The sequence below is a fragment of the Protopterus annectens genome, chromosome 1.part1 (assembly GCF_019279795.1).
Source record: "Protopterus annectens isolate FY-2018-M chromosome 1.part1, PAN1.0, whole genome shotgun sequence".
Taxonomy (NCBI): Eukaryota; Metazoa; Chordata; order Ceratodontiformes; family Protopteridae; genus Protopterus; species Protopterus annectens.
Genome location: NC_056726.1, coordinates 381,625,804 through 381,644,713, shown reverse-complemented (window position 1 = coordinate 381,644,713; position 18,910 = coordinate 381,625,804). Strand labels below are relative to the sequence as shown.

General features: G+C 40.7%; 1 protein-coding gene across 1 annotated transcript in view; it reads left to right on the top strand.

Moving 5' to 3' along the window:
* Positions 1–18,910, top strand: part of WBP2NL (WBP2 N-terminal like) — a 965,291-nt gene that overhangs the window by 226,019 nt on the left and 720,362 nt on the right. The window contains exon 3 of the mRNA XM_044075333.1: positions 17,414–17,549. Coding sequence (XP_043931268.1) covers positions 17,414–17,549 — 136 coding nt within the window. The remainder of the gene's footprint in view (positions 1–17,413; positions 17,550–18,910) is intronic.

The window sequence follows — 18,910 nt, the reverse complement described above, 5'->3', positions numbered from 1 at the left end:
TCAAGACTCTGGGAAGGACCATCATTTTAATAGCCCCTTATTGGCCTCGACAAATTTGGTTCCCCTTCCTCCAACCTCATCTATTGGAAGAACCTTGGATTCTGGACCCAGCGCCAGATCTTCTGACTCAATCATCAGTGGCTGTCCATCCTTCTCTTCAGTCCCTCAAACTGACAGCTTGGCTGCTGCAATTCCAAACATAGCCAGGATTCACAACCTCTCTGCTGCGGCTCAGCATATGTTAACATCCTTTCATAAATCATCTGCCAGGAAGTTATGTCTTAGTAAATGCAAAAGGTTTTCTATATGGGCATTTCGGAACAATATTGACCCCGTACCTGGCTTCAATTTCATCCATTCTGGAGTTTTTGATTAAACTTTTCATTGAAGGGGCAGCATTAGTAGTGGTATGCAGTCTGTTGGCAGCAAACAAGATCTGAGGGAAGCACAGGGTGCATCATGGGATAGGGAGTTGGCCTCAAGCTGGTTGAAGACCTCGAGCTTTTGCAGTTGGCCGAGTTGGAGCTGTGGATCAGCTACATACCCATCAGTAAGAATGAAGGTGAGATGAGCAACTCACATGAACATTATGGTGAGTACATAACTTCTTTTTCTATACTTACCGTAATGATAGATCCATGCTGTTGCCTTCCTTCCTTCTCAGCCATCCCTTCCCCTCCTTGTCCCCTTCAAATCGTCACTTTTGTTTGGTGCTCCTGACAAACTAAGCTGACTAATCCTGAAGCCCTTGTACTGCCCTTTACTGATTTCTTGTATGAATATTTTCCCTTGGTACAGTGGTGAATCCTTCTGACTAAGGCAACAGTGACTCTCCCTTCTTTTCATTTAGCCAAGGGAAGTTACCGCACGCTTCCGTACAGACTGGATTTACTCACACAAGACAGGGTGAGTTTGAAGAGTTTCTAGACTGGAGTGCATCAACTAATGCCTGCATGATAGAACTTTGCTACCTTATAGGCATCTTTTTTTCTAAGGCTAGGGAAGCGTATAATAAAGGAGGTAAGAACGTCTGCTACTAGAAAATCATATGTACATGTGGTAAAGATTTTCTAGTTCATGCCCACTAAAGAACCAGGATCCTCTTCTGGTCCAGTTGCCTTTGGTTCTAGAGTTATTTGTGTGTGTGTTACTGTCTAGTGGTCTTTTGTATTCCTAGTCAAGGTACATTTGTTGGCCATCTCTGCTTGTCTGCCATCAGACCCCTCCTTTCTAACCATTTTCAAGTTAAACATTTTTTGAAAGGGGTATTACATACTTGTCCACCAAGGAAACGGGTGGTTTCTTCTTGGAATCTGAACTTTGTGCTTGAAAAGCTTGCTCTGTCTCCATTTGAATCCGCTCATAAGGCTGAATTGAGGTTAACTTGGAAGACTGATGTTCTTCATGTTTCACTGTTGCAGTCATCACCTGTGGGTTATCCCTGCTGTGGTAGCCCTCGGTCGGCCCAAATACCAGAGTCAATGTTTTTGTGCGCCGGCTGCCGTCGCCTATAGTCTGATGTCAGGTCGTCAGTGCTGTAAAGCAAGGCAGCCGTCATTACATCAGTTTTTCTTGCCGTGGAGCCCGTAGCAGAAGCAGTTCGCACGAGTGTTGGTCAGTCACTACCAGAAGTTGAATTTCAGCAGAAAATGTCTAAAGCTAAGTACCCTGTTGGGGACCCTTTTTTTATTGCTCTTACCAATGTCTGAAAAAGTTAACAATTGTCTTGCCTGGGAAAGTGGATCCCACACTAAGACTTTCATTCTTACTGTATCAGTTGTTTAGGCCCAGACCACGACTTTTCTCGTTGCCAGTTCTGTGCCCTCTTTAATGCAGGAACCATTTGCCATAGAGCTGTTTTTGTAGACAATTATGTTTGTGTTCCGTCTTCGAATTCCGATATGGTGTCCGTCAGCTAACAATCTGTCGACATTCCAAAAAAAAAACAGAGATAAAGATAGAGACAGGCCACAAAAGGCTAAGCCTTCTGACAATGCTACCACTAAGCAAGTCGTTAGTTCTCTGGAATTCACTGAGGCGCTTTTGCAGCCCCTGATGCCTGACTCGCTTTCTACGCAGGCCTCTGTCAAGACCCTTTTGGAGAGGGCCGCAGAAATCCACTTTGTCTTACGATCTTTTTCCTGTCTCTGCCTCAGTTGGGACCTGACCCACAATGCAGGCACCAGCTTCCGAGAAGGCCATTCGCACTACCAATTCAAGATAAAAACCAACGTCTTCGCATCAAACTACCGCTTCTCAGAGACCAATGGATTCTCTCCGGCCTAGAAGCCCGGCCACTCCTAGGAAATCTGCTTCTAGCCACCATCTTGCTATTGCTCCCCCACCCCAAGCTCAGATGTTTAAAATGGCAGAGGATCTCATCTCCCTTATCTGAGGTACTCAGGCCTCCCCCCTCCAAAAAGAAAAAGGCATCCTTCTCCAGAAATTATGACAGACCAAGAGTCTGAGGAATCTGATTATTCTGCTTTTGAAGAGGAACAACATCCCTTAACTGTTTGAGGATTCAGATGCAGAGGAATCCATCCCTTCTGCTTCCCCTCCAGAGGACCTCTCCTTTGGGGAAACCCTTCACTCCCTTAGGGAACATTTTCAATGGGAATTGCAAGACTTCCCACAATCAAATGACTTAGAGAGTTTCTGGACCTGCCCCAGTACAGACCCCTGGCCATCCCACCTATTTTGGAAGTGGTGGATGATGTTTTCCATGAATCCAGCTTAGCCCCTGATGCGCCCTGCCTCCTGCTCCAACTAAACCTGACCGGTGCTACAGAGTACTGGATTCTCACAAATACCTATTCAGGAATTCTGCTGCAGACCCTGAGGTCATTACACAGGGACCCAAATGAGCCAAGACTAGTTCTGCCAAGAATCCTCTTCCTTCTGACAAAGACTTCAGAGCTCTGGACAGATGTAAGAAAGTATACACCTCTGCAACCTTAGTTATCAGAGCACTCGGTTGTCAGTTCCATATCTTAAAATATCAACAACACACTTTGGAGCAATTAAAACAAAAGATTGCTACCTCTCCTGCCGGTGTCAAATCAAAAGAGCTGGCAGAATTACTACACTCTGCTTGTCAAGTGGCCAAACACTCATTACAATGTGGATATGATGCCCTAGAAGCCTCTAGCAGGGCAACAGTGACAGGATCTGTTATTAGAAGACTGCATGGCTGAAGGAACCACCTCTCCCTGATCATGGCAAGTCTAAACTTATTGATGTATCCCTAGATAAGGAACTAGCAGAAGAGATACTTAAACGATGGAAGACAAAGCAAAATCTGTGCAAACAGTAAAAGATTTATTTCAAGTTCAACCTCCCAGATTCAGCAGGAACTTTCCCTGTAAACACTGGGCCTTCCCTGCACCTAGCAGACAGGGCCAAGGTAAGCTCCGCAGGGACAGGCCATCCAGGCCCCTATCCCACGGCCAGCAAAGAAGCAAACAATGGACCACTTCTGTCTCTAAGGCAGGGAGTTCTAAGCCAAGCTTCTATGGCAAGCACTCACAATGACTCTCCCTCCACCCTCAGCCCTCCTTTCACTCATCAAAAACTAGGAGGAAGGCTTACCCTCTTCAAGGACAATTGGGTCTCTATAACCAAGGACCAATGGGTCTTAAAAATCACTTCTCAGGGATACAGATTCTCCTTCAGCAAACTCCCTATTGCAAGAGGGTACCCAGACCTCCCCCCAAACCAGTGGACAGAGGAATTGAAACTGGTCCAAACTCTAATATCCCAGGGGGCAGTAGAACCTGTCCCTCCAGATCAAACAGGAAAAGGTTTTTACTCAAGACTATTCCTTGTTCCCAGAAAAGAGAGCATTTGGCACCCCATCCTGGATCTATCCAAACTGAACACCTCCTTGGTGGTCCCCAGATTCAAAATGCTTACCTTGCAGCAGCTCTTGCCTGCGCTCACACAAAATGTCTGGCTTGTGACGCTAGACCTAAAAGATGTCTACCTCCACGTCCCCACCAGGGAATCGTGCAGAAAATTCCTGTGCTTCAGAGCAGGCTATCAACACTTTCAGTGCTCTGCACTGCCCTTTGGCTTATCTACTGCTCCCAGAGTATTCACCAAATGCATGGCCCCTGCTGTAGCATTCTGCAGACAGAGAAATATACAGATTTACCCTTACCTGGACGACTGCCTCATTCAGGCGAACTGCAAAGAAAAATTGCTCTAGGACCTTCTCTTTGTCAAATCACTCCTAACTTCCCTAGGGTTCACCATAAACGAGAAAAAAATCAAAGCAAAACCCCATCAGAAACCTTGTTTTCCTGGGAGCTGTGGTAGACACAGCAATCCAAATGGCCTTCCTATCCTCAGAAAAGTAGAGCTTCCTGCCTCTCTCCTACACCCAGCTGGCTTGCAAAAGTCACCTCACTGTGAGGAAGTTCCTGCAAGCCCTGGGATGCATGGCATCTTGCATCCTTCTCATCCCTCTTGCCAGGCTTCACATGAGAAAACTTCAGTGGTACTTAAAGAACCTTGGGTGTTAGCACTCAGTCCCTAGAGACCACTTTCCCTCTGATCCCTTGTATAAGGGCCAAATTTCTCTGGTGGGCAGAGGACTGTGCCATAAACAAGGGTCTTCCCTTCATCCTCCGCCCTTCCAGCCAGACCGTCACCACCGACGCCTCAGACATTGCTTGGGGCGCGCACCTAGCAGGCAGTTGTACCCAAGGACTTAGCAACTTCACTTGCACATCAGCCAGAAAGAAATGATGGCAGTGCAAAAGGCTCTGACTTCCTTCCAACCCCATCTCAGGCCAGGAGTCCTCCTTATAAAAATCAACAACACCACAGTAATATGGTACATCACCAAGCAGGGGGGCACCCAATCTTACCCCCATGTGCTGGTTAGCCATAAGTCTCTGGCTTACAGCCACCTCCATGGGACTACACCTAATTGCCCAATACTTACCAGGGATCAACACACTAGCGGACCACCTAAGCAGAAACTTACTGGACCCCCATGAATGGCAGCTGCACAGAGAAATCTTTCTGCAAATCACCCAGAAGTGGGAGACCCCAGAAGTGGACCTCTTTGCCTCGCACCTCAACCACTAGCTGCACAAGTTCTGTACCAGGGAGTATCAACTCCTCGCATGGAAGGTGGATGCCTTCCCCTGGAGCTCCCTCTTTGTTTACGCATACCCTCCTCTGCCCCTTATTCCCAAGATTCTGATAAAAATAAGAGAGGAGAGACCAAAGGCCTTCCTCATTCCTCCAGATTGGCCCATACTCCAGATTGGCCAATACAGCATTGGTACCCCTTATTACACAGTCTGACCTTACGGCCCCCGAAGCTGCTTCCCCTTATGTCAGACCTCTTGACCCAGGAGAGGGGGAAGGTACTGCACCCAGTCCTACAGACTCTCTCAAACTTACAGCATGGCTTATACACTAAAAGCTAACAAGGAGACCCTGTTAAGCAAACAGGTCCTGGACATTATCACAGAGGCTAGCAGGGCCCAGCACAAGAAAATCATATGCAGGAAAATGGAAAAGATTCTGCTCCTGGAAACAATCAAAAGAGAGCAGTACCTCCCAACCTCCCATCCTTCTCATCCTGGATTACCTAGCAGAGTTGCTCAGTAGTGGCCTCTCTTTCTTTGCTGTTAAAATCTATGCCTTGGCCATCTCTGCCCATTATAATTCAGACCCACTCCTCTTCTCTCATCCTTTGATTAAGCAATTCCTCAGAGGGGCTTCTAATATCAGGCCTCCCAGAAGGCCTGCGACACCACTCTGGGACCTGTATTGTGTGTTAGAGAAACTAACCTTACCTCCTTTCCAACCTGCTGCTTCAACAGAATTGAAATACCTCTCTTGGAAGATTGCCTTCCTACTAGCCATCACCTCAGCCAGAAGGGTCTCGGAACTTCAAGCTCTCGTGGTTGTCGAGCCCTTCATAATTTTCCATGCAGACAGTCTCCCTGAGGACTTACCCCTCCTTTATGCCCAGGGTGGTATCTGATGTGAACCTTAACCAGGCCGTACACCTTCCCCACCTTCTTTACCAACCCCCAAAACAAGGGGAAAATTAATTCTGCACTCACTAGACGTGCACAGACAACTCATATACTATCTGGACCGTACTAAGCCATTCAGACAAACAGACCAGCTTCTTGTAGAGGGGAAGCCCATCTCCAAACAAACCACTTCCAAATGGATTTCACACTGTATCCATTTTTGCTGCAGACTATATGGGAAACCCATCCCTAAGTCTATATGTACCCACTCCACTAGGGCAACCTACACTTCCCACTGCCTTCCTCGGAGGAGTACCTAGCAGGGACATCTTGTAAGCGGATACCTGGACCTCTGTCCATACCTTTACAAAGCATTACCACCTACCTCTCTTTGCTAAGTCTAGGGCAGGGTTTGCCTCTGCAATTCTGCAGGGCCTCCTGACCTGTACCTAGGACTCAACCTATCCTTCCACCCTTTTTCCCCAGCTTTGGGAATCCTCCCACAGGTGATGACTGCAACAGTGAAACACGAAGAACATAGTACATAGTACAGTTGTGTACACTTACCATAAACGTAGATGTTTGAGTGTATTCACTGTTGCAGTCTTAGTTTCCCTCCCTCCATCCCCCATTTAACATCTTCCCCTAGGGGGACACAAGCTTCCCAAGGTGGCTTTTAGCCACCAGGACCACTACTCTCTCTCTCCCTTGTGCTTCTGATGGGTTAGGGCAAGAGAAACTGATGTAATGATGTCGGCTGTCTTGCTTTATATAGCACTGACAACCTGACGTCAGACTACAGGCAATGGCAGCCAGCGCACAAAAACATTGACTCTGGTATTCGGGCTGACCGAGGGCTACCACAACAGGGATAACCCACAGGTGATGACTGCCACAACAGGGATAACTCACAGGTGATGACTGCAACAGTGACTACACTCAAACATCTACATTTATGGTAAGTGTACACAACTGTACTTTTTACTTATTGCTCTGATGTGTACTAGGAGAGTTTCTGAGTTGTAAGCTCTTGAGGTAAGCCATCCCTACCTTGTTTTCCACAAGGGACAGGGTTTCTTTGACAACACACAAGAGTTTACTTTGAGACAGAGTATTCATTTCCCAATTTTCTTTCCTGAATCTAAGAACGAGAAAGTCCTTCACACTGCAAATCTCCACAGTCGGCTCAGATATTACCCAGACAAAACTTGAGCCTTCAAAAAAGCTGATCAGCTGTTTGTTTGCTATGAAGGTAAGAGGAAAGGACAACCAATTTCAAAAGAGACCACTTCTAGGAGTTTGTCTCATGCTGTTATCCTTTGTTAACCACCACTTAATAAGCTATTTCAGGCAGGGTTAAGCCCATTCCAAACGAGCTTTGGCTTCCACAAAGGCATTCTGAAAAGGGGCAGACTCCAGAAGTATTCTAGAGGGAGCAACATGGTCCTATGTCTACCGTTGTACAAAACACTACAAATTGGATTCCTTTTCCAGGTCCAGAACAGGCTTTGCTAGGACCATTCCCCAGAGGTCATGGATTCCTAGTTTTAGACTTCTCTTTTTTTCCCTCTCTTCTTCCTTAAACTATAATAATCTGTCCATATATTTTAGGCTACTGCAACAGTGATCTGTGTTTGTACATATCAAAACCACGGCTCCAAATCCACAAATGCACGGCAGGCGTTGAATATTCTAAACGCAAAAAAGAAGATTTATTTGTAAAAACAAGTACAGCGTTTTCGCCAATCAATCTTGAATGGCTTCCTCAGAGAAACGTATTTCTTCATTTAAAATCACAAACTGTTTTTTATGCACTGTGCTAGCAAGACGTACATACGTCACTTCCTGATCTTACAGCTGTTTTGCTATAGTACTTAAAGGAATCATGACCCGAATTTACTAATTCATCAACCAGTGTCAATCATTCCTTTGAAGGACCATTTTAAAAAAATACATTTTCACCAAACAATTTTTAAAAAGTACATTATTTCTTTTCTAAAAAAAGTCCGTTTTTTGTATTTCTATATATATACACACATCGGAGGGGGAGGAACACCTTCAAAAACCCAGGCTAAACTGAAGTTAAAAACGAACTTCTCTCTAAACTAATACCTTAAATACATGTCGTACAGACGTTCCTAACTTATAAAAGCAATCAGCCATGATGGCTTAAAAGAATGCCTTTTAGTTTTTTAAAATTACATAAATCCCATGACCTTTCCTGTTGCTAAGGGATTTTTTTATATATTATTTGTGTATTGTTTTTTTATTATTTGGCATTTCCACCCACATATTCATTAGTCCACTTTATTCCATACTACTCAATAAATATGTGGTGGTCCTAAGCAGTATGTAAGTAACTAACCAATGTGACCATCTAAGTGAAACCATCTCTTTTTTATCCCCCTAAAGGTTACCTAAAGGTCTAAATTATCAATCCGATAAAAGATATTGTGAAATTTATATATGTGGAATGAGACTGTGTGTAAAGTAATAAATTATGTACCAAGGATGGTAGGACATAAATCTATAGTAAGTGTACAAAACCCATTCGTGTACCCTCCTTTTCAGGGTCATCTTACTCTGGTTCAATGGATGTCTTAAATTAAACAAATAATATCCAAAAGCCATTTCACTATAAACCATACACCAATTTCATTTTCTAAGGTAACTTTTTAGTTTCAACAGACAAGAGATATTACAATTCTCGTTTAAACCAGGGAAATTGAATGCATTTAATTTAATTTGCCATTCCAATTCCCTGGTTTCTAGTCTAATGGATGTAGGCCCTCCTCTACTATTCTATGGAATGTGGTCTATAGCTGTGAAATAAAATTTGTGTCCAATATGTTGATCAACATGCTTGGCTAGAGCATTTTCGATGTTGTGCTTTTTTACTGCGTACATATGCTGGTAAATCCTCTCTCTAAATTTTCGGTCGGTTTTACCAACATAGTACTGGACAACTATCGCAGCTAGCAAGGTAGACAACGGACCTAGTTTCACAATTTATCCTATGTCCAATATTGTACTTTCTTCCATTAATGAAAAATGAACTACCTGTTTTCACACAACTACACCAATTACACCGTCCATGAGTAAATGTACCCTTTTGTCTAGAAAAGGAGTCATCGTTTGCATTGCTTTCAAGCAGAGCTTTTAAATTCTTCCCTTTTCTGTATACAATAAGGGGTTTTGTTCCTAACTTTTCTAGTAATAATCTATTGTTAGCGATAAAGGACCAATTTTTGAATGATGGAATTTATTTTCATAAAGTCCATACTATATGTTGTGATGAAGCTACAAGAATAATTAACTGCTTCATCACTAATAGGAGTTTGAGAGGGTCGCAAGTCCATGTTTTCTGCTTCAGGAACATGTAGAGGCACCTCACTATCTTCTCTAATCTGAATTTTTAAAAGTGGTGTATAGAACCCATTCTCTCGCTTGTTCTTCACTTCCACTATCAACTCATTAATGAGCCCTTCAGGGTAGTCTCTATTTTTAAACATGTCATAAAGGTGTTGACATTCACTGTTGAAACTCTCCCAGGTGGTACACATCTTCACAGCTCTAATCAACTGTCCTTTAATAATAGAACGTTTTTGTTTATATGGATGTTGGCTAGAGTAGTGAAGAAATGAGTTACAATAAGTAATTTTTCTGTGTATTGAAGAGTTTAAAGACCCCTTTTCCGGGTTCTTGTCTAATTGGACATCTAAATAATCTATACTAAGTGTGGAAAACTTGTGTGTGAATTTAAAGAATGCAGTTGTATTGTTCATGTATGTCACTAGTTCCTCCATCTTGTTCTGACCCCTTGAAAATCATAAAGATATCATCCAGGAATCTGGTGTAATAGACTACCTGGTTGATATACATGGGGTGTTCAAACATGAATTTTTTCTCCCAGTATGCTACGAATGTGTTAGCTACTGATGGACCACATGGTGAACCCATGGCTATGCCTTGTGTTTGTAAGAAGTATTTTTTGTCAAAGGTGAAGAAATTAGATGTTAATATGATATCTAACAACTCCGTTACTATTTCAACCTCATTTTCAAGGGCTCCTAGGTCCTTCAAAGGCTTCCTATCCACTCAGTGGCTTCCAAATGGGGTATAGATGTATACATATCTACTACATCTATAGTAAGAAAGTTACACCTTGGGTCTATCTGAAGTCTGTTGATGTCTGAAAGGAAGGCCCAGGAGTCTTTACAGATGTGTGGAATTGTTTTAATGTACTTAGACAAAATTTTATCTACCAGGCATGCACATGGGTAGGTCATAGACGATCTAGCATCTATGAGTGCTCTCATGGGTGGGTTGTTAAGGTCTTTATGAATCTTCGGATTCCGAAGATAACAGGGGTCCTTGGTGTAGTTATGTCTATATATTGGTAGGTATCATTATCGATTTTTCCTGCCAAAAATAGATCACGAAAGTATCCCCTGTTCCTGGAATAAGCCGTATTCATCTCATTTATGGAGGCTGTAATGTAGGCTGGACTCTCCAAGATGTTAACCATTTTCTGAATATAATCTACTTTATCCAGGATTACCAACCCACCTCCTTTGTCCGGCTTAAACACTCTCACTGGTAGATGGCAAAGTTCATTTAGAAGAACCCTTTGTCCCTTAGAAATATTGTATTTTTGATGTGTAATACACTTGTTTTTGTTAATCTCCAAATATCTAAGGTCAAACTCACACACTCTCTCAAACAAAGCCAAATCAGGATGTACAGGCGGGTTAAATACACTAGACAATTTTAGGGTACAATCATCATTGTGGTAAGGGGTTGAAAACAATAGTCTCAAGTTTAACTTCCGAATAAAACATTTCAAATCTAAAATAGTCTCTGTCAAGTTGAAATGCGTACTAGGTACGAAAGTATTACCAAGAGCCAATAAATCAATTAACTCCTGTTCAATAGTGAAACTGGAGAAATTGTAAATTTTGAAGTCCCCTTTTGTGTTAACCAGTATTTTCACCCTAAAATCTTGGGACAAGTCCACTTGAGAGTCCTTATTCGAACCTAGTTCTTGTTCCACCGTCTGTTCCTGTAATTTTTCTTGTAATTGTTGTTCCGTTGGCCTAAAAAACCCCCTTGGTTCTTGTGGCCCTCCCCCTGATTTCGTTGTCCAGACTTATTATTGTAATTTTTGGCCATAATTCTATTACTCCTCCGCGGTCCTTCTGGCCCCCCAAGATCAACTACGTCTCCCATGTTGTCCATATTGTCCACTACATGGTCTTCTTGGCGGCCTTGATCTGGTTCATTGGGGTTATCTGGTGAATCTGCCTGATTAGCTTCCTGTTGTGTATATGGCTTAATTAGTTTGACATAGGCTTTGTTCTGATGGTACGCCACTGTGTCTCTCGTTAATTTCTTACTCTTGTTAGCTTTTAATTTTACCAGCAACGCATCAATACTATTAAAGATGCGTGCATAGTCATATTTGTACCTAACAAAGTCAGTGTCCATCTTAATTTGTTGGTCCAAGTCATTAATCTCAGTGGTCAATGTAGCAATATGTAGTGTGTAGTGTTTAATCATTAGTCCCAGCAGTTGCAGTCCTTGTTGGTCAAACAGTACACGCAATTCTGATAAAAAAGACTCGTCTGTCAGTAACCCAGAAGGTGAAAAGGAACTCCGTAGTCCCTTTGGCACCATTTTGTCTTGAATACATTGGTTCAGATAACAAACTTCCAACTGTAGTTTTCTTAATTTTAACAATTTTTGGTCGAAAAGTTTAAGTTTACTTACAAGACTGTCCACAGTAGCAGCCATGTCTGCTTGTAGTGCCGGTAGTTCCTGTGACCCTCTTTGTGTAAAGGAAAAGGCATCCAAAGCTGTAATCCATTCACCCAACGCCGGAACTCCAATAAGCACCTGAGGTTCATTAATGTGGTCACTCGTCGATCCAGAGGAGGACGGAAAAAGAAATTGTCCATTGACCCCTGTTTGGTTAGCGTTCTGTTGTCCTGTTTGAAATAAGTTATTATTTTCAGATCCGGTATTATTGTTCCGTTGCCCTGCTGTTATAGGGTAATTGTCCAAGTAACTAGTGTTAGGAAAGTTGTCCGAAGGCCTGGGATTGTTACTAGCACCAGTAACACCAAGGTAAGAACTTCTACCATTACCTCGGTCAATATTGTCCAACCTGGAAGTAAGTTGGTCCAGCCTCTGTGAGATGGCCGATAACATTCCTGCCATATCGCTGTTGGTATTGGGTCTATTAGAATTCGTAGACCCAAAGATGTTAGGGCTTGCCGGGCTCGATGGTGATTCGGAAGCCATAGAAATAAACAAACAAACTGGAGCAATTGTAGTTAAACTAATACCAAAACCACGGCTCCAAATCCACAAATGCACGGCAGGCGTTGAATATTCTAAACGCAAAAAAGCAGATTTATTTGTAAAAACAAGTACAGCGTTTTCGTCAATCAATCTTGAATGGCTTCCTCAGAGAAACGTATTTCTTCATTTAAAATCACAAACTGTTTTTTATGCACTGTGCTAGCAAGACGTACATACGTCACTTCCTGATCTTACAGCTGTTTTGCTATAGTACTTAAAGGAATCATGACCCGAATTTACTAATTCATCAACCAGTGTCAATCATTCCTTTGAAGGACCATTTTAAAAAAATACATTTTCACCAAACAATTTTTAAAAAGTACATTATTTCTTTTCTAAAAAAAGTCCGCTTTTTGTATTTCTATATATATACACACATCGGAGGGAGGAACACCTTCAAAACCCAGGCTAAACTGAAGTTAAAAACGAACTACTCTCTAAACTAATACCTTAAATACATGTCGCAGACGTTCCTAACTTATAAAAGCAATCAGCCATGATGGCTTAAAAGAATGCCTTTTAGTTTTTTAAAATTACATAAATCCCATGACCTTTCCTGTTGCTAAGGGATTTTTTTATATATTATTTGTGTATTTTTTTTTATTATTTTTTTATTATTTGGCATTTCCACCCACATATTCATTAGTCCACTTTATTCCATACTACTCAATAAATATGTGGTGGTCCTAAGCAGTATGTAAGTAACTAACCAATGTGACCATCTAAGTGAAACCATCTCTTTTTTATCCCCCTAAAGGTTACCTAAAGGTCTAAATTATCAATCCGATAAAAGATATTGTGAAATTTATATATGTGGAATGAGACTGTGTGTAAAGTAATAAATTATGTACCAAGGATGGTAGGACATAAATCTATAGTAAGTGTACAAAACCCATTCGTGTACCCACCTTTTCAGGGTCATCTTACTCTGGTTCAATGGATGTCTTAAATTAAACAAATAATATCCAAAAGCCATTTCACTATAAACCATACACCAATTTCATTTTCTAAGGTAACTTTTAGTTTCAACAGACAAGAGATATTACAATTCTCGTTTAAACCAGGGAAATTGAATGCATTTAATTTAATTTGCCATTCCAATTCCCTGGTTTCTAGTCTAATGGATGTAGGCCCTCCTCTACTATTCTGTGGAATGTGGTCTATAGCTGTGAAATAAAATTTGTGTCCAATATGTTGATCAACATGCTTGGCTAGAGCATTTTCGATGTTGTGCTTTTTTACTGCGTACATATGCTGGTAAATCCTCTCTCTAAATTTTCGGTCGGTTTTACCAACATAGTACGCCGGACAGCTATCGCAGCTAGCAAGGTAGACAATGGACCTAGTTTCACAATTTATCCTATGTCCAATATTGTACTTTCTTCCATTAATGAAAAATGAACTACCTGTTTTCACACAACTACACCAATTACACCGTCCGCAGGTAAATGTACCCTTTTGTCTAGAAAAGGAGTCATCGTTTGCATTGCTTTCAAGCAGAGCTTTTAAATTCTTCCCTTTTAATTCTTCCTGGCTTATTCCAGGAACAGGGGATACTTTCGTGATCTATTTTGGCAGGAAAAATCGATAATGATACCTACCAATATATAGACATAACTACACCAAGGACCCCTGTTATCTTCGGAATTCCGAAGATTCATAAAGACCTTAACAACCCACCCATGAGAGCACTCATAGATGCTAGATCGTCTATGACCTACCCATGTGCATGCCTGGTAGATAAAATTTTGTCTAAGTACATTAAAACAATTCCACACATCTGTAAAGACTCCTGGGCCTTCCTTTCAGACATCAACAGACTTCAGATAGACCCAAGGTGTAACTTTCTTACTATAGATGTAGTAGATATGTATACATCTATACCCCATTTGGAAGCCACTGAGTGGATAGGAAGCCTTTTGAAGGACCTAGGAGCCCTTGAAAATGAGGTTGAAATAGTAACGGAGTTGTTAGATATCATATTAACATCTAATTTCTTCACCTTTGACAAAAAATACTTCTTACAAACACAAGGCATAGCCATGGGTTCACCATGTGGTCCATCAGTAGCTAACACATTCGTAGCATACTGGGAGAAAAAATTCATGTTTGAACACCCCATGTATATCAACCAGGTAGTCTATTACACCAGATTCCTGGATGATATCTTTATGATTTTCAAGGGGTCAGAACAAGATGCGGAGGAACTAGTGACATACATGAACAATACAACTGCATTCTTTAAATTCACACACAAGTTTTCCACACTTAGTATAGATTATTTAGATGTCCAATTAGACAAGAACCCGGAAAAGGGGTCTTTAAACTCTTCAATACACAGAAAAATTACTTATTGTAACTCATTTCTTCACTACTCTAGCCAACATCCATATAAACAAAAACGTTCTATTATTAAAGGACAGTTGATTAGAGCTGTGAAGATGTGTACCACCTGGGAGAGTTTCAACAGTGAATGTCAACACCTTTATGACATGTTTAAAAATAGAGACTACCCTGAAGGGCTCATTAATGAGTTGATAGTGGAAGTGAAGAACAAGCGAGAGAATGGGTTCTATACACCACTTTTAAAAATTCAGATTAGAGAAGATAGTGAGGTGCCTCTACATGTTCCTGAAGCAGAAAACATGGACTTGCGACCCTCTCAAACTCCTATTAGTGATGAAGCAGTTAATTATTCTTGTAGCTTCATCACAACATATAGTATGGACTTTATGAAAATAAATTCCATCATTCAAAAAAATTGGTCCTTTATCGCTAACAATAGATTATTACTAGAAAAGTTAGGAACAAAACCCCTTATTGTATACAGAAAAGGGAAGAATTTAAAAGCTCTGCTTGAAAGCAATGCAAACGATGACTCCTTTTCCAGACAAAAGGGTACATTTACCTGCGGACGGTGTAATTGGTGTAGTTGTGTGAAAACAGGTAGTTCATTTTTCATTAATGGAAGAAAGTACAATATTGGACATAGGATAAATTGTGAAACTAGGTCCGTTGTCTACCTTGCTAGCTGCGATAGTTGTCCGGCGTACTATGTTGGTAAAACCGACCGAAAATTTAGAGAGAGGATTTACCAGCATATGTACGCAGTAAAAAAGCACAACATCGAAAATGCTCTAGCCAAGCATGTTGATCAACATATTGGACACAAATTTTATTTCACAGCTATAGACCACATTCCACAGAATAGTAGAGGAGGGCCTACATCCATTAGACTAGAAACCAGGGAATTGGAATGGCAAATTAAATTAAATGCATTCAATTTCCCTGGTTTAAACGAGAATTGTAATATCTCTTGTCTGTTGAAACTAAAAAGTTACCTTAGAAAATGAAATTGGTGTATGGTTTATAGTGAAATGGCTTTTGGATATTATTTGTTTAATTTAAGACATCCATTGAACCAGAGTAAGATGACCCTGAAAAGGAGGGTACACAAATGGGTTTTGTACACTTACTATAGATTTATGTCCTACCATCCTTGGTACATAATTTATTACTTTACACACAGTCTCATTCCACATATATAAATTTCACAATATCTTTTATCGGATTGATAATTTAGACCTTTAGGTAACCTTTAGGGGGATAAAAAAGAGATGGTTTCACTTAGATGGTCACATTGGTTAGTTACTTACATACTGCTTAGGACCACCACATATTTATTGAGTAGTATGGAATAAAGTGGACTAATGAATATGTGGGTGGAAATGCCAAATAATAAAAAAACAATACACAAATAATATATAAAAAAATCCCTTAGCAACAGGAAAGGTCATGGGATTTATGTAATTTTAAAAAACTAAAAGGCATTCTTTTAAGCCATCATGGCTGATTGCTTTTATAAGTTAGGAACGTCTGTACGACATGTATTTAAGGTATTAGTTTAGAGAGAAGTTCGTTTTTAACTTCAGTTTAGCCTGGGTTTTTGAAGGTGTTCCTCCCCCTCCGATGTGTGTATATATATAGAAATACAAAAAACGGACTTTTTTTAGAAAAGAAATAATGTACTTTTTAAAAATTGTTTGGTGAAAATGTATTTTTTTAAAATGGTCCTTCAAAGGAATGATTGACACTGGTTGATGAATTAGTAAATTCGGGTCATGATTCCTTTAAGTACTATAGCAAAACAGCTGTAAGATCAGGAAGTGACGTATGTACGTCTTGCTAGCACAGTGCATAAAAAACAGTTTGTGATTTTAAATGAAGAAATACGTTTCTCTGAGGAAGCCATTCAAGATTGATTGGCGAAAACGCTGTACTTGTTTTTACAAATAAATCTTCTTTTTTGCGTTTAGAATATTCAACGCCTGCCGTGCATTTGTGGATTTGGAGCCGTGGTTTTGGTATTAGTTTAACTACAATTGCTCCAGTGTGTTTGTACATAGTGCAGTTGTGTAAGTAAAACTTACCATAACAATAGATGTTCTAATAAGTCAGTATTGTAGTAGCCTCCCTCCCTTTAGCTCCTTATTTTGTTTGCACTTTTTTGTTACCAGGATATATAATTTTGTCCACCTGTTTTGTGTATAGTACTGTTTGGTTTGTTTCCTGCATTTATCTTCAGGGTTCTGGCCTCCCTCCTGGGCAAAAAATGTTCTGAAACTTTTCATGCTCCAACTTTCTTTTTATGGAGCTTGGCTGAAGCTCCTGACAGTTGGTGTGCATGGAAGATGCTCATGGCTTTGTGAAGCTGCCAGTTGCAGGGCGTTAGAACCTGTATAGATTAGGCTACTACAACTGTATTGTATCAGAACATCTACAGTTAAAGTAAGTTTTTCCTTACTCTCTTCTACTTTCTTACCCTTGTGTATCTTTTTCACGATGTAGAATGGTAAACTGACTGTGACTTTAAGTGGCTGCTGCCGGTACATTTTAGAAGTAGACTACTGAAATAAGTGTCAACTCGAGGCTTTCATAGCTTTAACCTTGAAGATCTAGGAAGGTTTTTATGTAAGTAACTCAAAAGGTCTAATTAATGTTATTCCGATCAGTTTAGATTGACATTTTTTTATATATTATAATTGCAGATGATATTTGTGACAAAAGGGAAGGACTCAATGTCTTCCTTCATGATGCCTTTCTATCTCGTCAAAGGTTGCTCCATTGAACAGCCTGTTTTCTCAGCTAATTACATCAAAGGAACTATTCGAGCTGAGCCAGGAGGTGAGGAATACACTGAAATTAAAAAAAATGCCATTACTGGTTAAGATCTATACCAGAGTGTGACATGGTATTATTTTAATGTATGTTTAGAGTTTGCCGTCTTTTATTTTTGATTTAGAATAACAATTCATCTGAAAGCAGTAATATTTATACTAACTTTGCTTGTAACCACTTAAACTGAATAGCTAGTCCTTTAAGTCATGGTTCTGACTGTACTTCAGATAGTGCAGTTGTCAAATAGTATAATTCTTATAGCAGGACTGATATTACTGTGGCACATGAAGCTCTGTCAAAGCCTTGACACATACTTTCATTTTATTGGTTCACAGATTTTCACTAGCCCTAAAACATCCTTTCACTTCCCTTTGGTATAGATTCTGAGTATTCATTTTATCACTGGTACATCATGGTTGGCAGTAAAAATATTTGGCATACAACTTCAAACACGACGGAGAAGCACTTTTTTGCAGTTATACTGACCAGAATTTTCAGTCTAAGGATTGGTTACTAGCTTTAATACTGCCTTTACCCATTGTAGAAAATGTCATCTTTGTTTTCACAATCTTCGGACATATTTGAGTTATTGCTTGTTCAGATTCTTTCCATGTATTAATCAGCAGTGCACCTGAACTGATGCCTGGACAGCTGGTGTCAGTCAGTTTAGCATAACCTGTTGTGATGGCCATAGTCCTGTATTGGTTTCTTGAGCAGGAAGAACTTGTAATTTCACAAATATGTCAGTGCATTTTAAGGACATAATTGTCAATTTGAAGCAGACTGTTTGTCCTAGGTGAGGTTGGTCATTGGTGCTTTTTCTAGGTACTTATTTTGGTAGCAGTGATATCTGAAGATTTATTGTCATAGGCATTACTTTTAGTGTCTTCAGTGGGTTATAAAGCAGATCAGCTGGGAGATCGTGAAAGCATAAATTTTCCTCACTAGGTCACTGTTGCAACTTTCCCTACTTGTGGGACTTTGACATATAGGGGTCCTGTCTGTCCGTCCAGTCTTCAAGAGCTGAGGTTCCTTCCCCCAGGCAAAGCATATGTCCACCCAAGAGAAAATCCTAGTGTTATGGTTTGTGTGACTTATGCCTGCACCATCTTCAGAGCTTTTCTTTTACCCAGTTTAGAGACCGTTCCAGGGCATAGCCCTAAGAAGGTGACCCCATGCAAAGGTAAATGGCAGTCCTTTAAGGACTACATTGAACCAGGAAGTAGACTTAGAATATAGATCTCCAGGATGCCTACCTGCATATGAGAATTACTGATCACTAGAGTCTGAGCCAATCACCATTGGTTCAGGAGTGTGCCCTTCAGTCTAATGACAGCCCTGTTGTGTTCAGTCAGTACATGGCAATT